General features: G+C 36.0%; 1 protein-coding gene across 1 annotated transcript in view; it reads left to right on the top strand.

The window, feature by feature from the left end:
- LOC149302953 (synphilin-1-like) overlaps positions 1–20993 on the top strand; it is a 100250-nt gene that overhangs the window by 21395 nt on the left and 57862 nt on the right. The window contains exons 4-9 of the mRNA XM_089481720.1: positions 1269–1448; positions 5955–6068; positions 6953–7078; positions 8558–8727; positions 9397–9489; positions 10803–11865. Of these exons, the coding sequence (XP_089337846.1) occupies positions 1269–1448; positions 5955–6068; positions 6953–7078; positions 8558–8727; positions 9397–9489; positions 10803–11865 (1746 nt within the window). The remainder of the gene's footprint in view (positions 1–1268; positions 1449–5954; positions 6069–6952; positions 7079–8557; positions 8728–9396; positions 9490–10802; positions 11866–20993) is intronic.

The raw sequence follows: 20993 nt of genomic DNA, 5'->3' as shown, positions 1-20993 counted from the left end.
GGGAAGAGCTTCAGGTTTTTCTGTCTTAACCCAAGTAATAAAATGAATAATTGTGCAATAATAATAATAATTTATTTGAAATAATGGTGCCCATGGCATGTTTCACAAAAAGTACAGACATTTAACATAAAGCCAGAAGGCACAGTTTAAGAATACATATATCTAGAAAAATATCCAAGCATTGAGGGATAGTCAAATAGATCTTTGTTGGTACATAAAAAGGAGAAAGTCTATGGAATGGAATGCCATAATGTTGATAATAATTTAAGAGCTATGCCATCAAAAATATTTTTTGTCTCTCCGTGTGCATTTTATTTCCCACAAGGTGATTTTTCAAAAGCATAAATCAATTGTATATGTTTGCCAGCTTTTTTAGGGAGCTTTCTGTAAAGAAATATTTTACATTTAGCTTTACATTTATTCTTGAATAACCCCATTGGTGTTTTTTCTCCAGAAAACAGTTACAAAAAGTTAAAGAAAACATAGCTTGGCATTTATAAGATCAATACTCATACTCAATAATGTATCGCTATTATGGCAGGGGTGAACGCTGAATAATAGCCATTTCCCTGAGAGCACTGGGTTTAGGGGTACATTTTGTCAGCTGTGTTATTGAATTGGAAATCATGTCTAGAATAACATGGTGTACCTCATTACCTTGCAAAAATGTACGTGGAAATGCTCTTGTTTATATGTGGTTGGAGGGGAATGTTTTTTCGAATATCTAAATATCTGCATGAGTAAAGATAAGCAAAAGTGCAACGTGCATGTTTTTTAACTGGATTTGGAGAATACGGCACGGGCTGCTAGGGGGAATTTATTACCTTCTATGGCAATCTCTACATGTTTAGATGTATAGACAGATATATCCTATTATGTGTAATCTGACGTGGAATGATGAGTGCCCATTTTACTAAAGTAGAGGTTTCATTATAGTTCATGAACTATGACAGTTCTTCAGGGCTAGCTTGCTTTAGTTCCCCTTTTATAAAAATCCATTGATTAAATGACATTAAACATAGAATGAAGTCATCAGGGTTCCGGGCCAAACATGAAGGAGACTTATATGGTAAACCTGACGTTATTCACTAAAGTCTATCCAATGCTAAAATGCCTTCCCTTGAATATAATGTAGTTTATATATTCCCTTATGTACACCACAGCTCATACAAAAATGTACAACTTCCAAGAACATTAAAAGTGTTTTGCTTGTTAGGGATAATTTGGCTTGTTTCTTTAACTGACTATTTTTTTCTCCTTTCCCCCAGCCTCATATCGCTGTAGATAATTTAGATCAAATCCATGATGAATGCGGGAACAATCTTTTGCACCTCGCAGCAGCCTATGGACATGCTGAATGCTTGCAGCATCTGACGTCCTTGATGGGGGAAGACTGTTTAAGTGAGAGGAATGAAGAGAAGCTGACACCTGCTGGTTTAGCAATAAAGGTAATAATCCAATTTACGGGTGTCATTAATTTAGCAGTCTAAGCATTTGAATATGATGCAGTTTATATATTTCCTTATACACACCCTAGCTAAGACAAAAACGTCCAACAACTTCCAAATGTCTACAACATAAGTGCTTGCCGTCTTCCTTGTATAAAAGAAAATGTGCTTCACAAGGATGGTTGTGTAGCATTATTTTGCACAAAGAACAGTAGACAATACAGATATACTGATTTAAAAAAGGAAAAGCCGTTCAGAGGAAATCCAGATACCAAAGTACCGCAAAAGTGGGACAGGGGACAGCTCAGCGAGACTCTGCTTCTCTAAAAATTATGGCACCAAATAATTACAAATAATTAGGAGGGGGGGGCAGAAATATATGATTATTATGTAAAAACAAAGTTCTACTTAAAAGTGTAGAATGTAAGGTAAATACTGTAAGCCCAAAAAATATTAGTTCAAACATTTAACATATTTGAATTTTCTCAGTACCATTATGTAACTTATTATGCATGTTTTTTATGATGCTTATTTTTAAATGTTTGTGACATTCTTGCATTACCTGCTATTTAAATGTTTTATATTATATTTATATAGGGCCCATTGTTATGCTCTTGTAGCTGTTGAAATCAAATACTTATTAATTTAGTCAATTAAAAAAAAAAAATATATATACCTACTGTTTTCCAAATTACTTATTGGCGTTAATAATAATAATTAATAATAATATTTAAGTTATTGGAGTCTGGCCACTTCCCATTAAAAGACATATAAACCGAAGCACTTATGAAAACCTAACACCATCCAACATAACAAAACATAACTCATTACGCCAGACATAACTTTTACATGGCACCAAAAACAACATGCAGTGTATACATTGTTGGGTTTTATAAGAAATGTTTAATAAGGGTAAATTTATTTTACTTTTCTATTTAATTTTAACAAAAATAACATAACCCTGAATGAAATCTACATATTAAATGGATTTTTTATGTATATACCTGTTAACTTCCATGTTTGCAAAATAACTTATTTTATTGAATTCTCTGCTGTGCTTTTGCTCCATTTTTAATTTCTTTTGTAAAAAAATTATCTAAAATAATCAATAGCTAAATAAAAATAAATAAATAGTTATATTTACAGCCAAGTAGTTAAATGTATATAGATAAAATTATTAGAAAGCTCTGTTAAAGCCAGGAGTTTGACCATAAGCACAAGTTGCTTTCACAATCCATGCCATTCATGACCATACCTTGCCCCATAGCTACCTACCCATAGCTGCCCATAGATTTGAGCTGCTTACAGGAGGCAGGAATGGGGTGTTACTGTATTAAGGCACAGGGCTATGGAAGTGGGCAGAACCTGGGCAGGGAGTGGGACAAACTCTTCTGCCCTTCCAGGGTAGAGTCCATAAGAAACCATGTTTGACCCTGGTGAAAGCTGGTAAGTTCTCAGGTCTGTTGATGGCCTTGTACATTTTCTCCATTGCTGAAAATGCCAGCACCAAACCTAAAACCCTTTTTTAGCCATACTATAGTCTGTTTCACTTCAGTGTCAAGAATAAGTTATGTTTTGTTCAACACGTTCATCACTTCAATGTCAAGAATATGTTTTTTCCAACATGTGATCACCATACCTGGGAACTGTCAGGATTGGTCCATAAGTCACCTTTTAATCAAATATGGGTCAAAGAATTTGGAGCTGGCTCCTTTATATTCTATTTGAATTTAGTAATATCCAAGCATCCAAGTAGATGGTTTGCTCAATGATATATCCTAAATAAAATATCTTTACATATTGACATGCTATGGTTTTCACAAGGGTATTTAAACCATTTCGCACTACAATTGAATCTTTTGATGGATTATTAAAAGGTTAAAAATATTAGAAGAGTTTCATGGTCGACCTCTTTTTAACATTCCCAGCTGATTACCTGTGTTCGTCATTGAAAAAATTCAGAGTCACAAGGAGCACCCGGGAACAGGGTTTAGCAATGTTCACAATATTCGCTCCTTTTAAGATGGCCTCTAGATGAGAAAGTCTTACTCAGAGCATGCGTGAATTTAATGTTCTATCAAGTCTGCTACTAGTCCTTTATAGACTTTATAGTATTTTTTTACTGTACCCGGTCACTAAAATAATAATCATAAGATTTGTGCGCCAAAAAATCCCCTGTAGTTTTAAGTAAAGGTTCCAAAATACTACTTTATTACATGAACAAAGGCATTTTGATTAAAAATGGCGCTTGAAAGCAAATTTTATAGCGTAGTGTCTGCTTTAGTAGCTTGATTCATAATTCCCAGTGAATTTACACTGACTTTTCAATGCGTTTGCCATCAGAAACAGTTGCTGTTGGCTTTTTTTTTTTTACCCTTTTGGAAATTTTCCAAAGTGGAGTCTGTCTGGTTCAGCAGAGATTACGATATATTTGGAAAAAGAGGAACAAGGGAATTCTGCAAGACACCTTATAGTCATAAATAATATGTAATCATTTGGAAAAATATAAAATATATGGTAAGAGGTACATGCAGACAGCACAATAAACATTTTATACTTAGTACTAGCATTCATGACCTTTTCCCCGTATTCACAAATTATTACAGTCAGTTTATTATGGATTGCGGAAACATTATAATGACAAATGAATCATTTAAAAACAGCTTCCAGGGAGGGGTGCTGCATTCAATTACAAAAATATTAATATTTAAAGGTGCTGTTCTACTTACTAAACTGAATATTTCTCTTTTGTATAAAAATATAGCAATAAAATGCTACCGTTCTAATGCCTTAATGTCAAAATAATTATTCGATAAATACAAATTGGGTCATTTCTGCCTCCTCAAGAACTGCTAATAATAGCCTGAAATGGCAGTGATAGGCCGTAGGGCTTCATTGCCAAGGCATCTGAAAAGTTTTTTTGTACATCTTTTTGTATTATATTTTTAAAACTCTAGGGGAAAGAATGGGGCAAACATTGAAGGAATAGTAAAAAAGAAACCGACATATATGTTTATTTGTTTTCAACTACCATAAAACATAGACATGAATATAAACAAAGAAATTCCTTGCTGCAAAAGGGTTTTCTAATGATAAATTAGCCTTAAACTTGCATTAGCACAACGTGCCATTGGAACACAGGAGTGATGGGAGTGATAAAGGGCCTCTGTATGCATATGAGGATATTCCCCAAATGTTTGAATGGTATATATATATATATATATATATATATATTTGTATATCTAGATAGATAGATAGATACTGTATATATAAAATATTTTTTTAAACTACAATATTATTTTACTTTAATGAAGCAGATTTCATTGGCGAACAGTAACATAATTAGCGTAATAATTTCCAGTCCTAAGGCAAGTATCACAGAAAGGATATATGCCAACAGCATGTTTGCTTGCTATCCGAGTTCAAGCAGAGCAGCATGATACTCATGACAGCATGGTGTTAGGACACGGCTCCAAACAACCCAGCAGTGCAAATAACAGTGCTTAGAAATAGAATGAGATCATCCATCAATTTTATGAGAGGCACCAAACAAAGCGGTTACAATGATCCAAACCCAGCAGGAACAGAGCTCAGTCATACAAGTAGCATAGAATGAAAGTGACCAATAAATTAGGTGAGTCCTCAATGAAACGCTATAAATAAGGTAACCATTTCTCAATGCATAACAGCTAACCGCAAGCAAAATTTAGAATAGTCAGACTGACTATGTATTTGTCATAAGCAGCCAAGAGATAGAAAACTGGAACACCATACATCAAGGGACTGATCAAGGTTGATTCATACTGGCATCCAAGGAACCCTAAGAACTCACCTGGGTGTTTAACATTAAAAAATGCGAAGTTTAATAAAGCCAAATATGAATTAATATGCCTGGTCAAATACAATCATCCCTTTAATTAGTTCAGTACATGAAAAAAAGCAAAAAAAAGCCTTACTAAATTTAGAGCATGCTATATATATATATATATATATATATGATGTATCCGGGACTGTCTAATTCATTGATCTTGGTCAATCAGGAGTTAGGTGGTCATGGGTAAATGCGAATGATGTATAGTTAAAAGGGCTGTGTTGGGCCACTGGTGTGTTGTAGCCACTTGCCAGGTTGCCCCTTTCAGAGTGACCCATTAGCATGAGCAATGTATGTGCCTGTGGATTTATTGATGATGTGCATGGTATTCTGTATGCAGTGACTTATTGTATATTTTTTTGAAACTGAACCAGAGGAACAGAGCATTAAATCAGTGGCCTTTGCCAGGGGTATTTTGATAACTCCGGTAACAGTGGATTCCCAAAGCAAGATAACTGCTTAGATACACATTCTGTCTGGGTGGATTTGCCAGAAACTATTAAAGCAAAGAATCTATAAAAATGATGCATTAGCAGACGGACTTGTGACAGTTATTCATGTTAAGTTAATGTTTATTGGGTGGGTGATGATGTTTGAAGTTTATTAACAGCATTACCACATTCTCTTAAATGCAGAAAGGTCAGCTGGAGTGTGTACGGTGGATGGTGAGTGAAACAGAAGCCATTGCAGAGTTAAGCTGTACGAAGGATCACCCGAGCCTTATTCACTATGCAGCCAGCTATGGCCAGGTATACAATTTATCTGAAGTATCATAGCTGTTTAATATATGTTTGTCCTTAAATGTTCTGATACTTAACATCACAGAGTCAGTGTTTATCTAAGTAAGAACAAACTCCACATGCATGGTTATTGTTGCGTTTAGTGGCATTTATTGTTAAATCACCATTTCGGTCTCATTAAGCCGCCATTGTTATGCACGCAAAGTTTCAGCCAATGTATTAAAATGCCAAAGGCTCTGAGTGCGGAGTCCAAGGGATTTGACTCCACCAGCTTTTGTATGTCCCTTGTGCTGCTTAAAATCCTGAAAGCTTTTCTAGATTTTTACGGAGAGGGTAGTAGATAAATGGAACAGCCTCATATCACAAATAGTAGATGCATGGGATAGGCATAAAGCTATATTGAATCTAAGACAAGACCAAGGACTGTTTAAGGTCTGAGTCTCTAGATCAGGACAAAAATAGTCGAAGTGGTTCTTATATGACATCAGATTGTATGTATTTATGTTTCTGTGTAGTTGATTTGATATTCTTACTAGATGGACTGTAGGGGCCAAGTGAACACTTTTTCTTAATGTTATTTATCTGTGATGAAGACCCTGCTGCAGGTTTCCTCATTTCAGATGAATAACACCAAGAAAAGCTTATCCTGATCTGAGCGCACACAAGTGTACAATAGTGTCTGCAAATCTCATTCCAAGTTTATTCCAGCCTGATGCACCCACCAGAGGGAAAATGAACCTCGAAATATATAATGAAAAACAGTTGTTAAGTGTCTTCATAAAACATCGCCTCGTCCTTCTGCCAATACACCTAGGCTGTAGTAATCTCTGTTTAACAGCACTTGGGTGTGTGTTCGAAACACTGAGCATTATCCTGCATTTATTCTTACTTAGGAAAAAATACTACTGTGGCTTCTACAGTTTATGCAAGAACAGGGAATTTCTTTGGATGAAATTGACAAATGTGGGAACAGTGCTGTTCACATTGCATCTCAACATGGATACTTGGGTTGTATACAGGTAAAAACAAGTTGCTTTTTTATTAAATGTTTGTTAAACGCCACAGGTTGTCTGAAATAGTTGCCAAAATTTTTTCTTTGACTTAAGAAAATGAAAATGGAATTGCAACAAAAAATACTATTTTATGTTTTTAAGCTATATTTTTATACTCTCTTTTTTTATAAATGTTTTTTCCTTAAGGGTAGTCTTATATTCAGGCTTTTTCTTTTTTTCCTAAATTAATTCAAATTTTGGGGGGTCATCTTATAACCGAGCAAATACGGTATTATTGAACATGGCTTGTTTTATGTCAGATGTGGCTTTAGAATTCCACGGCTCCCTCTAGTGGAAATCCAGTTAAATGTCTGGGACCAATTAAACATTGCTCTTGGTATGGTATTTGGTCGGGTTAGTTAAGGATACTTTACCCCCTGCCTGATTATATAACACAAAAACTAGGCTTGTTCATTACTATACATGATTGGATTTGGGGAATTTTATAGGGTTAGCTGTAAAATAGTATTCATATTAAATTGGTATTTCTCCCTATATGTGCAACTACTCGTACACCAGATTCTGTGCAAAGACAGCCAAATAGTAACTGGTGTTCCTTTACTTTAGTCTTTCAACTTCTGTGTTTTGGGAAGACTGGGCACAACTTGATGTTTTAAGCAAGTTCTTACTTTGGCGTTACAGAAGGGACAAGCCAACTACATTGCATCAGGCCTGGACAGGCCATCTGGCACACTGGAAGTGCGTGCTGCAATGTGCGGTCATCCGCTGGATATGAGAATAAAAACATAGCATAAGGCTGCGCATATCCGTTCGTCAGCCGCACTTACATCATCAGATGACCTCTGGCCTTAAAGTGCCAGGGCCGCCTGGTCATCGCCTGAATCATAACTCCTAGGTTGCTTAGCCGGGCACAAATCTGGCTGACATCACTTGGATCATATTCCATAGTAGCAGTTATGCTATAAGTCACCTAAACCTAAAAATGTCTAACATATCAAATCTATATGTGTTTCTCAATAGTTAAGATACCTTTTTTTTTTTTCTTTTGTCTCTGTTCTATAATTGAAAACATCAGAAGAACTCTATTCCTTGATAGTGTACCAAAGCAAATGCCAAAAGGTTGTCTGAATTTAATGAGTCAAGTTTTTGGCAATGACTAACACATTAGCTGTCCTTTAAAATATACATTAATATAGAATGGAAGGGCCAAAATTCCTAATGCTTTACGTTTACTGCCAGATATCATAAACTGACAGAGGATTTTTTTTTATCACAAGAGCTCGGATAGCAAATGTGCACTTTGGCCATGTACATATTAATTTGTTTTTTCAGACTAAAACAATTAGTTGTATTATATTTAATGTTTACCATAATCATACATATACCGAAAGAACTTCTTTCTTAGGAGAAGTAGATTTAATAATTAATTTGTGGCCAAAGATCCAACCCAATGACAATTAAAAGAGACCTTTTTGCCTTTTGCAGACTTTGGTAGAATATGGAGCAAATGTGACTATGCAGAACCATGCCGGGGAGAAGCCATCTCAAAGTGCCGAGCATCACGGTCATACTGTGTGTGCCAGATACCTGGTGGTGGTGGAAACCTGCATGTCGCTGGCATCGCAAGTCGTCAAACTCACTAAACAGCTAAAAGAGTAAGAGGCTTTAATAAATACACACACACATATTCATGACATGAGTAGGGCAGACTTTTATAAAAAATAAAATGAGACATTTGCTTAAGTTCGTTTGCTCAGATTAATTTATCTGTAATTACTTTATGTCTGTAATAAATTACAATGCTGATTTGGAAATAAGGAGGCGTGGGAACTCCTGGAGGTAAAGTGGGGCATTTGGACCCATGTTCTGTCCACTCTTTTAATTTCATATACATCTAGCTCCACCCCTTTAATGTAGGCACACCTCCTCTAGCCACCTATAGGGAGCAATACAAGAAAATATTGAGGGGGGGGGCATCCCAGGGGTCTCCCTGGCATATTCTGAGATATGGAAAAAGGTAAACAAGTAGGTAAACAGAGCATCTGGTATTCACTGACCATAGACATTAAACAAAATAGGCAGTAACTGAAAAGCTGCTTTTGTGTGCAGTTACCATAATTTCCAGAGTGTTTCTCTGGTTAGGATCAGATCACACTTCATATGCTTCCATTTACAAGTTGCTTAAATTGTTAAAGGTGAGAACCATGACCATAAAAGCAAAAAAAGGCAGTTTAGAAGCATGTGGATTTGAGCTACAAAGAACCTAGTGTCATGGAAGGTTGGTGACACATAAAACTGCAGTTTAAACTCCCTATTCTTTACAGGCAGACGGCAGAGCGTATCACTTTACAGACGCACCTTCAACAGCTACTGGAAGCACAGAGGACTGAGAGCAGATCCCTGCCAACTTCCCCTAGGTAATATAATGGATCCCGTTCATGCGTTGCCAGATGATGAAGAAAAAGAAGAAACTGCAGAATGTCACATAGGAAGAGAAGCAGATAATAAACACAGAGAGAGGGCAATGTTAAAGTCTGGTTTGCTTTTGCAGGAAGCTTGCATTTCCCGACTTACAAAATGCTCTTTTACACGCCAGACAATTATATCATACATTTTGATGAACACAGTTCTTTCCAGGGATGAGCAAGATCTTGGTATCCAGGCCAATGTGAACTATACCCCACTTAGTGTTTAGATAGATGCTCCATGGAGTTGAAGTCCACCTCAACTAAACTACTAGAAGTGTATCTCATCCAGTGACAAACAGATGAACCAGTACAGCTGTCAGTGTTGGCCATAGTGGTCACAGCAAGTCATGCACATTCCCTATGCAAACCTTTGCTACTCGTTACTGAGTACGTAGGTGTGCATGGAAACATACTTTGTGTATGTTCATAGGTTTATATTCCATCTGTGGTCAAATTATGCTTAATTGTGGTTAATTATTTGTATGTATCCAGTAAAGAAACACGACCTTCATGTATCTTTTGGTTGTGTCAGTATTGTTATTTTGCAAACCCTTCTACAATAATGCAGCATCTCATAATAGTTGGTTTTAGGAAGAACTGTCTGGGAATATCTACATCCTTGCCATATGCTGTCTAGTTTTGTTTTTACTCTACTCTCAAATTCACATGGATTAGGTGTACATTTTTACAATCTCGAGTTTCATATCTTGAAATTCACTTATGAATGTTATCTATAAGAGTAAAGTTAGAGAACCTATTATTTTTATAATGACTACCCAACCAACTACAGTGTGATAGGTCAGATATACAGAAAACATATATGATTTTTCATATATTCTGTGTTTTTAGGATATGTATGAACCCCTCATTTCCTGACCTGATTCTTCAATTTAAAAAGATGGAAAATAAGCAACCAGTTAGTAAGAGGAGGACAGTTTCTAAACTCTAGAGCCATTAATTTAAGTGCAGTGGCTTCTCAAATATATCATGAAGAGTTCTGAATATAAGAATTTTGATTCAACATTAGGGATGAGTATAACGCAGATTGAATTTCAAAACAATACTGATTTGTTTTCAGCTGCAAGATATATCCCAGGTGCATTTTCAGATTGTGCACATATTATATGTTATGAATGATGTGCTATACAGATTATTACTGTCTGTGATAAGTATATGTGTTCCAGCTGCCTTGTATGGTGTGTACATGGTGCTTAGCCAAAGGGCTTTTGGGCTTCCTTCATCTGCTCTTGTCTTTTTAACAGTTCACCTTCCTCCCCTGCTTCGAGCAGCGGCCAATCGAAAACAACAGAATCTGATGATGTGACACAAAAGAACAAACTCAACAGTATTCACGAAAGTTATCAAAGCCTAGGGTCTACAATTCCTAGCAGACTACGGTGTAGAACACTGGATGATGAATCTGATAAAATCTTGCGCCAGCTACTGGGGAAGGAGATTGTAGAGAATGCCTCCACACTGCCTGTTTCTGAAAAATGTACACTAGAACTTCAAGATAGTCAAACAAGTCGAATCGGGAAAAAGATACCACCTGAAAAGAGAGAGTTTAAGCTAGCACGTCTACGACAACTTATGCAAAGGTCTCTCAGCGAGTCTGATACAGACTCAAATAATTCAGAAGATCAAAAGAATACTCCAGTCCGAAAAATTGATAAGCCAAGACCACAACCAATAGTAGAAAATGTGGAAAATGCTGAGAATCTTCAGCTAATGATAAAAAGACATACTCAATCAAGCAATGCAAATCGACGATTTCCATTTGCAATGAAAGCTTCCAAATCAGTGGATGGTCATAGTCCATCCCCAACATCTGAAAGCAGTGATCCAGACTATGAGACTCATTACCAAATGGGGAGCCTATCACAATCTTTAGGACCAACGGAGTCTTCTAGTCCCACAAGCGGCAGCTCCTCTGCCCAAAAAACAACTAGCCCTAAAAGTGCTTTAAAGTCTCCCTCTTCGAAACGCAGGACTTCACAAAATCTGAAACTTCGAGTGACTTTTGAGGAACCAGTGGTTCAGGTGGAACAGATTGAGGGAGAACCACATTCAGAAAAAGATAAAGACAGTGGCAAAACTGTTCAAAAGTCTTCTTCTACTAATGAAACTGGTGAACATCAAAAAAGACCATTTGGTGCATTTCGTTCAATCATGGAATCTTTTAGTAGCAACCAAAACAACAACAATAATTATCAAACAGTCAATGTTGCCAAAACATCATCATCACTACCCTTTGCCTCAATAGGAAAGAAGTCAGCTGACACAAAGTCATCTTCTACAAATGGCACCAAAGGAAAGAATAAAACGGTAAGTGTACATTGTCACTTTAGAAAAGGTTACATGTAGGAACATTTCTGTAACCAATGGCTGTTTAGGAAGAAATTTGTACAGGTTAAGAACTGCAAACCTGCTCAGCTTGAACTTGTGAGACATTTGGTGGGGTTGCAAAAAAGGGCCCTAGTTCATCCCTGAATAGCCTTAAAACGTATATATTATAGATTTTAACACTGTCAGCACTTTTATTTGGAAAATGAAAATTAACACCAGGTTGAGTTAATGTTTTTGCTAAATACGGTTTTGTTTTCTCACACTTAGCCATTGCACAGTAGATCTAAAGCATTCTGTTGGTTTTGATATGGACTGCATTCTGCATGTTGCATGCACTGATATCTGTATTGCAATTCCTAGGAGCCTTTCACCTGCTATGCCAATCATTGCTCTAGGGTACTGCTTGAGGACCTCCTTCCTAATCATGCATGGTATGTGGTGGGGTTGATTGAAGGGTCTTTCTTTTCTCCTCTGTATCTGCACCGTACTTTCAATTGCTTTTCTTCACATGATGATAAATAAAGGGAAACCAAATGCTTCTGCCTGCTCCAATTGAAACCATATATCCACTTTTCTTGCTGACAGTTCTAGCGATGCAGATTTGGCTGTATTGGTTACTCTCGTATAAAAAGGGAAGTCCCACTCGTAAATCCAGATTGCTGCGTACTACATCTTGGCATAACACGTAGTCTCTGCTGAGCAAAAGTCATTTTGCAGATGATATGAATGGAAATTAAATTTCCTGTCATGTGTGGGAAAGTCACCTCCAAATTATGAAAGCTGTGGTGTCCGACCAGGAGATAAATTTCCGTTTTTTCATTCATTTTCAACATAGTCAGAGAGCGTCATATACATGCATCATATATGTATATATGGAAAAGAATATAAAGAACCTGTTTGGCCATTGGTAAATATTCAAGATAACCTTATAAACATCTGTTTAAATTCCCTTGCTGTATTAATATCTACCACTTCTGCTGGAAGAATGTTCCACTTATCTACCACTTATAGGGACACTGAGCAGTTAGAGTTGGGGAAATGAAACATATTCATATTACAGTCTCGCAGAGGTGCGTGTCACTTAGTGTTCTGAATCATAGGGCAAGGAAGAACAGTGATGCTGAAGTCTGTGCTTGCCCAGTGAATAAAAAAAAAAAAGCCTAATTGTATTAAGGTAGACAAGTCGCTAGGAGTCAAGTACAGAAAAATATTTAAAAATATTTACATCTTTAACAACCCATATCTTTTTCAGTTTTTTGGATAATTGTAATTAAAGATTTTTACCTACCTAACATGAAACTCTTTGGACATGTTGCGCCACCTCCTACTTTGTGTGTTATATTTACTAGTTATAGGATAGAATAGTGTGATGTTGTTTCTTCCCCATCTGTTTTTATATGTATGTTGTCCACTGCAGTTACATTATCGGAGAATTTTATTCTCTTTCACGGATACCCTGGCAAATGTTTTGTTTCCGAGTACATACCAGAAATGTTTTTTTTAGTTTTGTTTTCTGAAATAGTCATATGTTTTTTAAATTAAGGGGCTTGCATTCATCACTAGCAGACCACATTCCCAATGTTTTAGGACAAATTAAGCATAGCAAAACAAGGCATGGTGTGAAAAGTCTGGTATTTGTTACAGGAGCATGTTTGAAATACTTCACTGTCCATTGGATATATTATAAGCAGCCATCTCTAAATGAAAAAAAAATGCTCCAAGAAGGAAAATTAGTGCCCTTCTCCTATTTTTCTGATTAAGGAAATTATTTTGTGCCAGCATGATATAATGAGTAACAGTTCCGTTTATAGACATTGCTCTAAAGACTTTTCACGTTAGCACATTGACACTGGAGGTCTGGAATGTCCAGATGCCTCTCCCAACTGTTTTTTTTACAAACCAGCTAATTTATGTCATCATTCACAGATACACCACCATATTAGAGAAGTAAACATCAATTTTGAAACTGTGTGGGTGCTAGCCACAAATCCATTTTTCTACTAGATGCTTTCAATTAGTTTTTCTTCAGACACGCAAAAACATCCATAGTACATCTGTCTTTTATGACATCACATTCTAAATACATAGACATTAATATGTAGTTGGCTGAAGGGGGACATACCAAGACATTTTGGACAATGCTATGCTTCCAACTTTGTGGAAACAGTTTGGGAAAGATCCTTTCCTATTCCAGCATTACTGTGCCCCAGTGTAAAAATGTTTTTTTGTCTTATTTCTCTACCGGTATACTCGAGCGCCCCCTAGTGGTCTTTCCCCATACAGACATGATCCATACAGACATGGTTGGATGAGTTTGGTGTGGAAGAACTTGACCGGCCCACACAGAGCCCTGACCTGAACCCCATCGAACACCTTTGGGATGAATTGGAATAGAGACTGCAGGCCAGACCTTCTCGTCAAAACTTCTGTAGTATATATATATATATATGAACAGATTTAAAGATAAAGATAAATAGGGTCCCTGTAGCACCACTGTAGGCCAACTAAAACTTAGATAATTGATTTCTGTAACCAGCGCAATAATTCTATGGAGGACTGTCCTGGGTCAGCAAAGCCTCCATATTTCACCTCAGCTCGGCACTGCGTATTCCTAAATGGCGGAGTGTGGGATATGACATCATACACCGATGGTCAAATGGAGGCCAAGGCATGGAGGGGCCACTGGTGGCATTGCCCAGGCTTTAACACCAATGGGTAAATGTTCGAATGCATTAAGAAGGGAATACTGTGCATGAAAACTGCACACATTCTATAGTACTGTCCTGATTTTATTCATAAATTACCGTATTGGCTCGGATATAGGCCGCCCCCGTATATAGGCCGCACCCTAAAAGTTTGGTGCTTTTTTAATTTGGTGGGACACCTTAGTTCTCAATTGAGAGAAGCTTGCTCCCAGTGTTTGGGTCATGGGGGTTAGAAAAATCCATGAAGCATTCATATTCAGCCCCAAAACAACAAAGCACACCTCCTGCAAGCAAAATAGCTGGCGAGAGGCAGGCGAAACAGGCAAATGCTCATGGGAGTTTGCGAGCAGGGCCATCTCCACCTAATCTATCTGTCTGTCAATTCTCGTCTTGTCATACCCCTTGAATATATGTATTGTATTAAGCGCTGCGTAAATTGTTGGCACTATATACATAAAAGATAATAATAATAATGTTTATAGGCTATTTATAAATGTAAAACACTTAATCTATAGATTGTGTAATGCATCATGTAAGCCACCAGGACATCAAACTTTTCACAGTTACAGTTTCTATCTCAACACGCACTATTTTATTCTGGTAATTGTTAGGTTATTTTATTCTGCCCATTTTTTTATTTACTTGTGATTGATAATTCCCATACTTTTGCTGTATTTATTGTACTTTTAGGAAAATGGCAAGAGAAGAGCTGTAAAGACGATGAGTATATCCACTCAAACCGGGGGAAACTGAACGTAGTCGTCAGGGAAAGAAACCACTTAACACTACAACGTAACACATGGAGGGGAAAAAACACTACACGTGACATTTAGTTTATGTTTCCCTGCATTTTTTATAAAATAACAAAATCAATGATTAAAACAAAGACTGATTTCTTATTAGTAATCCATATTATGCATATTAAGCTTCCATACCACACCAGACAGATGCTTAAATCAATGGAAAAGCTAAAACAATGATATAATTTTTGTCTGATTATATTTAATTAGAAAGTCTTTCTATAGTCACTCTCCCAAATATACATGTTTATTGTTATTCAGTTTCTGCTTCACTTATAATGTATTTTCTTACAAACAACATCTGCTGTCTAAAGATTTTTGGGAAATCACAGAAAAAAAAGTAAATTTGACATTTTAATGCTCTTGGTGTACTTTCAATGGATGATCCATCATTCTTAATGAAAAATAAAAATCTATCTAAATGAACATCTGCATGTATAAGTTTGATAGCCCGCCAAATAATAGTGCATGTCATTTCATAACCACATTAACAGGTTAAAAAAAAAATCTTGATTATTATTGAAAGGACTATTCAATATTTTGTAATTGGATAACGAAAATATATTTTTGTAAATTATCTTTTAAATCTTGGTGTATTGGTCTGTGTTCTACAAGCTGACATCATTCAAAATAAGAACGGGGTTTGTTGAACGAGTTAACTTCCCCACAGCTGTATCATCCACACAACACGCCAAAAACACATCACAGATGTGCTTTGCACACTAAGCACTTTTGCAGTTGTGTCGTACAACATCTGACAGCTGCTTGAGTTCTAAATTCAAAAATTATGCATGTTCAGTATTAATCCACAGAGCACACACCAGCATTATGTATGTGAAATGCAAGGTTTCCATACAGCCAAGCCAGGCTCTTAAAGGGGAACTTCCACTTCATTTTGTTACTCCTAGTATTTTTTTTAGGTTTTTGCATAATATACTGTTTATTAGTTGTTTTACGTGTTCTAGTTGTGTTATCTTAGCCTAGTCTACTAGTCAAGCACCCTGACATCTTATCATATTGCTTTGTGGTAGAAGATGGAATGGCTCAGCCTCAATCACCCAGCCTGACGCTCTGACTAATGAAAGTATATGAAGGAAAGGATTTTATTGTACAAGAAGGACATTAGCATTGCCTCAAGTAATCAGCTCAATGTGACATTTAGGGCAGAAAATATCATGTGACAGATAAAGGAAATTTATTTGGGCAAAATGAAATAAAACCATGTTTTGGTAAATATTATTAAATATAATACTACCACTAAATTACTGTAAATAGGTGCATTTTATGCTCAAAGAATATATATTTTCTTCTCCTTCAAAAACTAAGCTGAAAACCACTACATGTTGTTTGTTTGACAGCTAAGCAGAAATAAAGTTTTAAGTCGTAAACTGAATTATTAAACAAAGGCAATTAGTGCGTTCGGTAAGTAAAAGCATAGAGAGATTATTAGGAAAATAATCTTTTCTCATTAGGCATGTTCACCCTTTAACTTCTTTGCAAATCTAGTGCTGTTACCGTGGACATATTTTACATCAAATTTGTTGCTTTGCTATTTGTATTTGGAAAAGTCAAAGCTGTAACTAATTTCATTTGTAATCTAGTATGACTAACATAGGGTGATTGCTAGATTGCTCTTCTAATCAGTGGTGCTTAAAACCCCATGCAGTGGGTCATAATTGTACTATAGATGTGCAGTATACATTTTTCATAAGCTTCCTAGGTAAAAACGAGAGATATCTAATCACACCTTAATTGGTCAAATTCATGGAGGTCTCCTAGGGAGTACTTCTTGTGTGAGTTTGCACAAAATTGGACAAAATGCGAATAAGGTTTTAAGTTGAGTGTGGTTAGGGACAGAAGAAAAAGGAGGTGGATCAGGTATTATTATAGAAGATACAAACACCAATAACCGCTCAGCTGGAGAAGAAGACAATGGTGTAATTCTTAAGTCCAAAAGCATCATTGGTTTCAATGACTTCTACTCATTATTATATTAAGGGAGGCAATACAACTGTTCAACTAATTTCTTGTTTAGATTACCCCCAGGTTAGCTCCCTATTGTTTGATGACCTGGTTCGATCGGATTTAGATTTTTTCGATATTTATCTGTAAAACAATAGTAAGGTTTCTGGACATTACTGAAATTGTTAATAATGAGGCTTAAAGACACTTTCAATAAAGGTTTTATGGATATATTCATCAATGCGAACACCAAAATGTCAAGCTAATATGTTGACACCTTGAAGGACAGCATGGTGTTATAGGGCAAGTACAGAAAAACTCAAAATAATAATCAACACTTCTTATATTACAATTTCATTTCTGCTTTCAGGCGTGATGCAGTTGATGGGACTTTAAAGATTTTATACAATGGAAATACTGCAGAAGACGAAGAGATGCAAGAATTATTTCTCTAATTATTTGAAAATCTTCAAAATGAACAATCACCAGCAATATTGTGTTTTTACAGATGCCTTACATTTATAATGTCATTGTGTTTCCAAGGTTGTAAACATATAAGTTGTTTTTGGGGCAACTTTCTCATTCCCTACTAAATGTTAGGTAAACATTATTTGGTTTTATCACATGTCCACAAAAGGTCTGCATCTTCTGACTCAGATTCGCTCATTTATGTGCCTCATATTGCAATGACTTTTAAATAATGGTAAATAGTATTTATTGTTGACAACAAAGTATGTTCTGTTGCTCATAACAATATCAGAATATGTGACCTTTATAATATTATTCTGTTCTGTATGTACTCTTCGTAAGGCTACCGTTGCACCTGGTGCATTGTAGTTAATTTGTTATTAGAGCAATGTTTAAAAAAATCAGTATTTATTTTTGAAGATAATTCTTCTAATTGCTGGAATAAATTCCAGGATCCCAAACATTAAATTGCCCTCAAGATAGAAGTACAACACAGAAAAAATCTACTATAAGAGAAAGTATTGGAGTGTCCATTTAACTATCATCTTGTAAACTAAGTAGATTTCTTTTGTTTGCTAATTCACAGATTGATTAACCCATTGTCACCAAAAAGTGGCGTGGGACTAAAGTACTAAAACCAGTTAGTGTTTATTTATAAACTAATTTTATTAGTGTGCTGATTTTGAGGACGATTTAAAAAACAAACAAAAACATTAACTTGAAAAATGAAAGATAACATTTCAGTAGAAACTTTCTAGGGAGTATTTCTTTAAGAGACATTTCATAGGTAAAGTCTGGCTAAATGTTGGATCATGTTCGGATCTGTTTGTGTTTTCTCCTAAGGCATTTTGAGCCCACAGCCTGTTACTGGGTTTTTATGAACTTAATTAACCCTTGATTAAAGATATGCCTAGGGGTAGAACTTATGGAACACAAGTGAGGTTATTTAGTTGTTTGTTGCTGATGGTTCTTTTAAAATCTGACCAAATCTACAAGCTTATTTCATGCTGAACGGAGAGAAATACATTCAGGGCATTAAAAACCTACCACCGAGATGGCAATTGGTGATTAATTTACATCTTACACAATTATACCCTGAAGTTTAAGGTTCAGTTATGTAAAAGTACAGTTCAATTATTGATGCCATATAAGATAATGGGACCTTTGTCTCTCACACTAAGAATCTAGAGCGGTAATAGCTTATGCTCTGTTGTTTTGCTTGGTGGTAGAACAAAAACATTAAAATTACACACTAAGAAAAGGCATAACATTGCTGTTATAAAAAAACATTGTACACTTCCTTTTCCCACAGTTAGATTTCTATGGAACATTTAAATGGTACATTAATCAAATAGCTTAAACAACCATATCATCTGAAAAACAAAATATCTTTGGGTTTTATCTTTGGGTATAAATTTAATGCAGCTAGTAACAAAAAAATGTTCGGTCAGGGAACAACATGCACTAAATAATACTAGTTCATAAAAAAGTGACATTTGGACTTCACAGAAAAATTGAACTTTCGCACAAACTTCTTATTGAAGTTTATAATGGTGTAAAGTTTGAAACAACATTAGACTGTCGGTAACAGCGGGTCTCAGACTGAGGTCACTGGCAGAAACAAGAGGTCACAGGGAATTCAACTGTGTTCAGGCACTCAACCCCACAGTGCCCCGATGCTATGCACCAATCGATCAGGTTTCTCTTGTGATATAATATTATGATATAAAATGAGGCGAGATCTGTGCACCCAATGACATAATGCAGTACACCTAGTCACTCTGCGCCTGCAGAGACGTACTCATTTCCACTAGACAAGCTGATTAATAACCATGTATTGCGGAACTTTATGTAAGCATGTATTGGGTTCAGGTCCCATTCAAACTTACATGGAATCCACCATTGTACCCCTAGGACCTCCTCAGTGCTTTCCTAGTGGCCCTGGGGTTTATGCAAAGTGGTGTACATGGTATGACTTTATGTGAAAGATACAAAATAAGAGCACGGTTTGTTAGGGGTTAAAATAACCCTTGGGTAGGGGCGTGATCCCCAAATCTAAACTGCTTGAGAAGCACTGGTCTATGAAAAGAAATCATCGAAATAAAATGTAATGGTCATGCACAAACAGTGGTGTATTATCTGTTGGGTACAGTACATTGGGCATGTACCTAGAAGCCCAGAGGGACTTAATCTGGTATTGTGCACTCAATGCATTATGGTGGACTATAAAACTGTTTTGTGAAATTACAGTGTGATTCGTTTGTGTGAAAATAAGTATATTTATAAAGTTGCATGGGGTGAGTTTAGAAGAGGTTTTGTATTAAAAATGTAGTGTTTTGATTGAACGTTGTCTTCACAAAACAATTTTCTAATCAAGGAATTTTCTATTATTGATAATAGTATTTCTGAGCCTTTTACACTTTAGTACTAATAGAAAGAAATCATCGAAACGAGTAGGTTTTTAGTCTGTAAGCCTGTAGTTACTTTGTAATTAATAATAGCTTTTTCACATTAAAGAAGTGATCACTTGATTTTACTGTAAAATACTTTATAAAAGAAAGCACCTTTTCCTTACATGGTTAGAAGTGTTGGCATTGCCATTGTTTTACGTGTTTTAAATGACTGTGTCTTTTGGATGCAAATAAAAAGAATTTGTAAATAAACAAAAATGTGGTTTTGCTCCTTTTATGGTATACCAATTACTAAATGATTTTTTTTATTGATTTATACCATCATATCCTGCAGTAATGTACAATGGGTAAACAGGACATAACTACTAGTGCCATATAATACTTATAGAAAAAGATGAGACGGGCCCAGTTCTAGTGATTTCCTAATCCACAGCACAGCAGTAATAAGGTCTATGGTAACATAGAGGAAAATGGAGCAAACAAGGAAACGTCCCAATATTTGTTAATAATAATAGGTAATGCATACTTAATGCTTTATTTTTGAGATTCCCTTCTTAGCCTTAAAGGCTCTTGAAGATCAGAACACTGTTACAAGTGCGGCACAAACAACGTAACAGGCAACATAATCACATGTTTAAGGATGCTGTTCGACATCCCACATAGAAACTGTTTATTGCTAAAAATCTGGAATTGTGTTCATCAATAGATTTATATATAAAGTGTCTGGCATCAGTGGAGGACAGCAAATAGAATTTGACGTT

The sequence above is a fragment of the Sceloporus occidentalis genome, unplaced genomic scaffold (genome assembly GCF_023333645.1).
Source record: "Sceloporus occidentalis isolate IW3139 unplaced genomic scaffold, rSceOcc1.0.p SCAF_16, whole genome shotgun sequence".
Classification (NCBI taxonomy): domain Eukaryota; kingdom Metazoa; phylum Chordata; class Lepidosauria; order Squamata; family Phrynosomatidae; genus Sceloporus; species Sceloporus occidentalis.
This window is presented reverse-complemented; position numbering and strand designations above follow the sequence as displayed.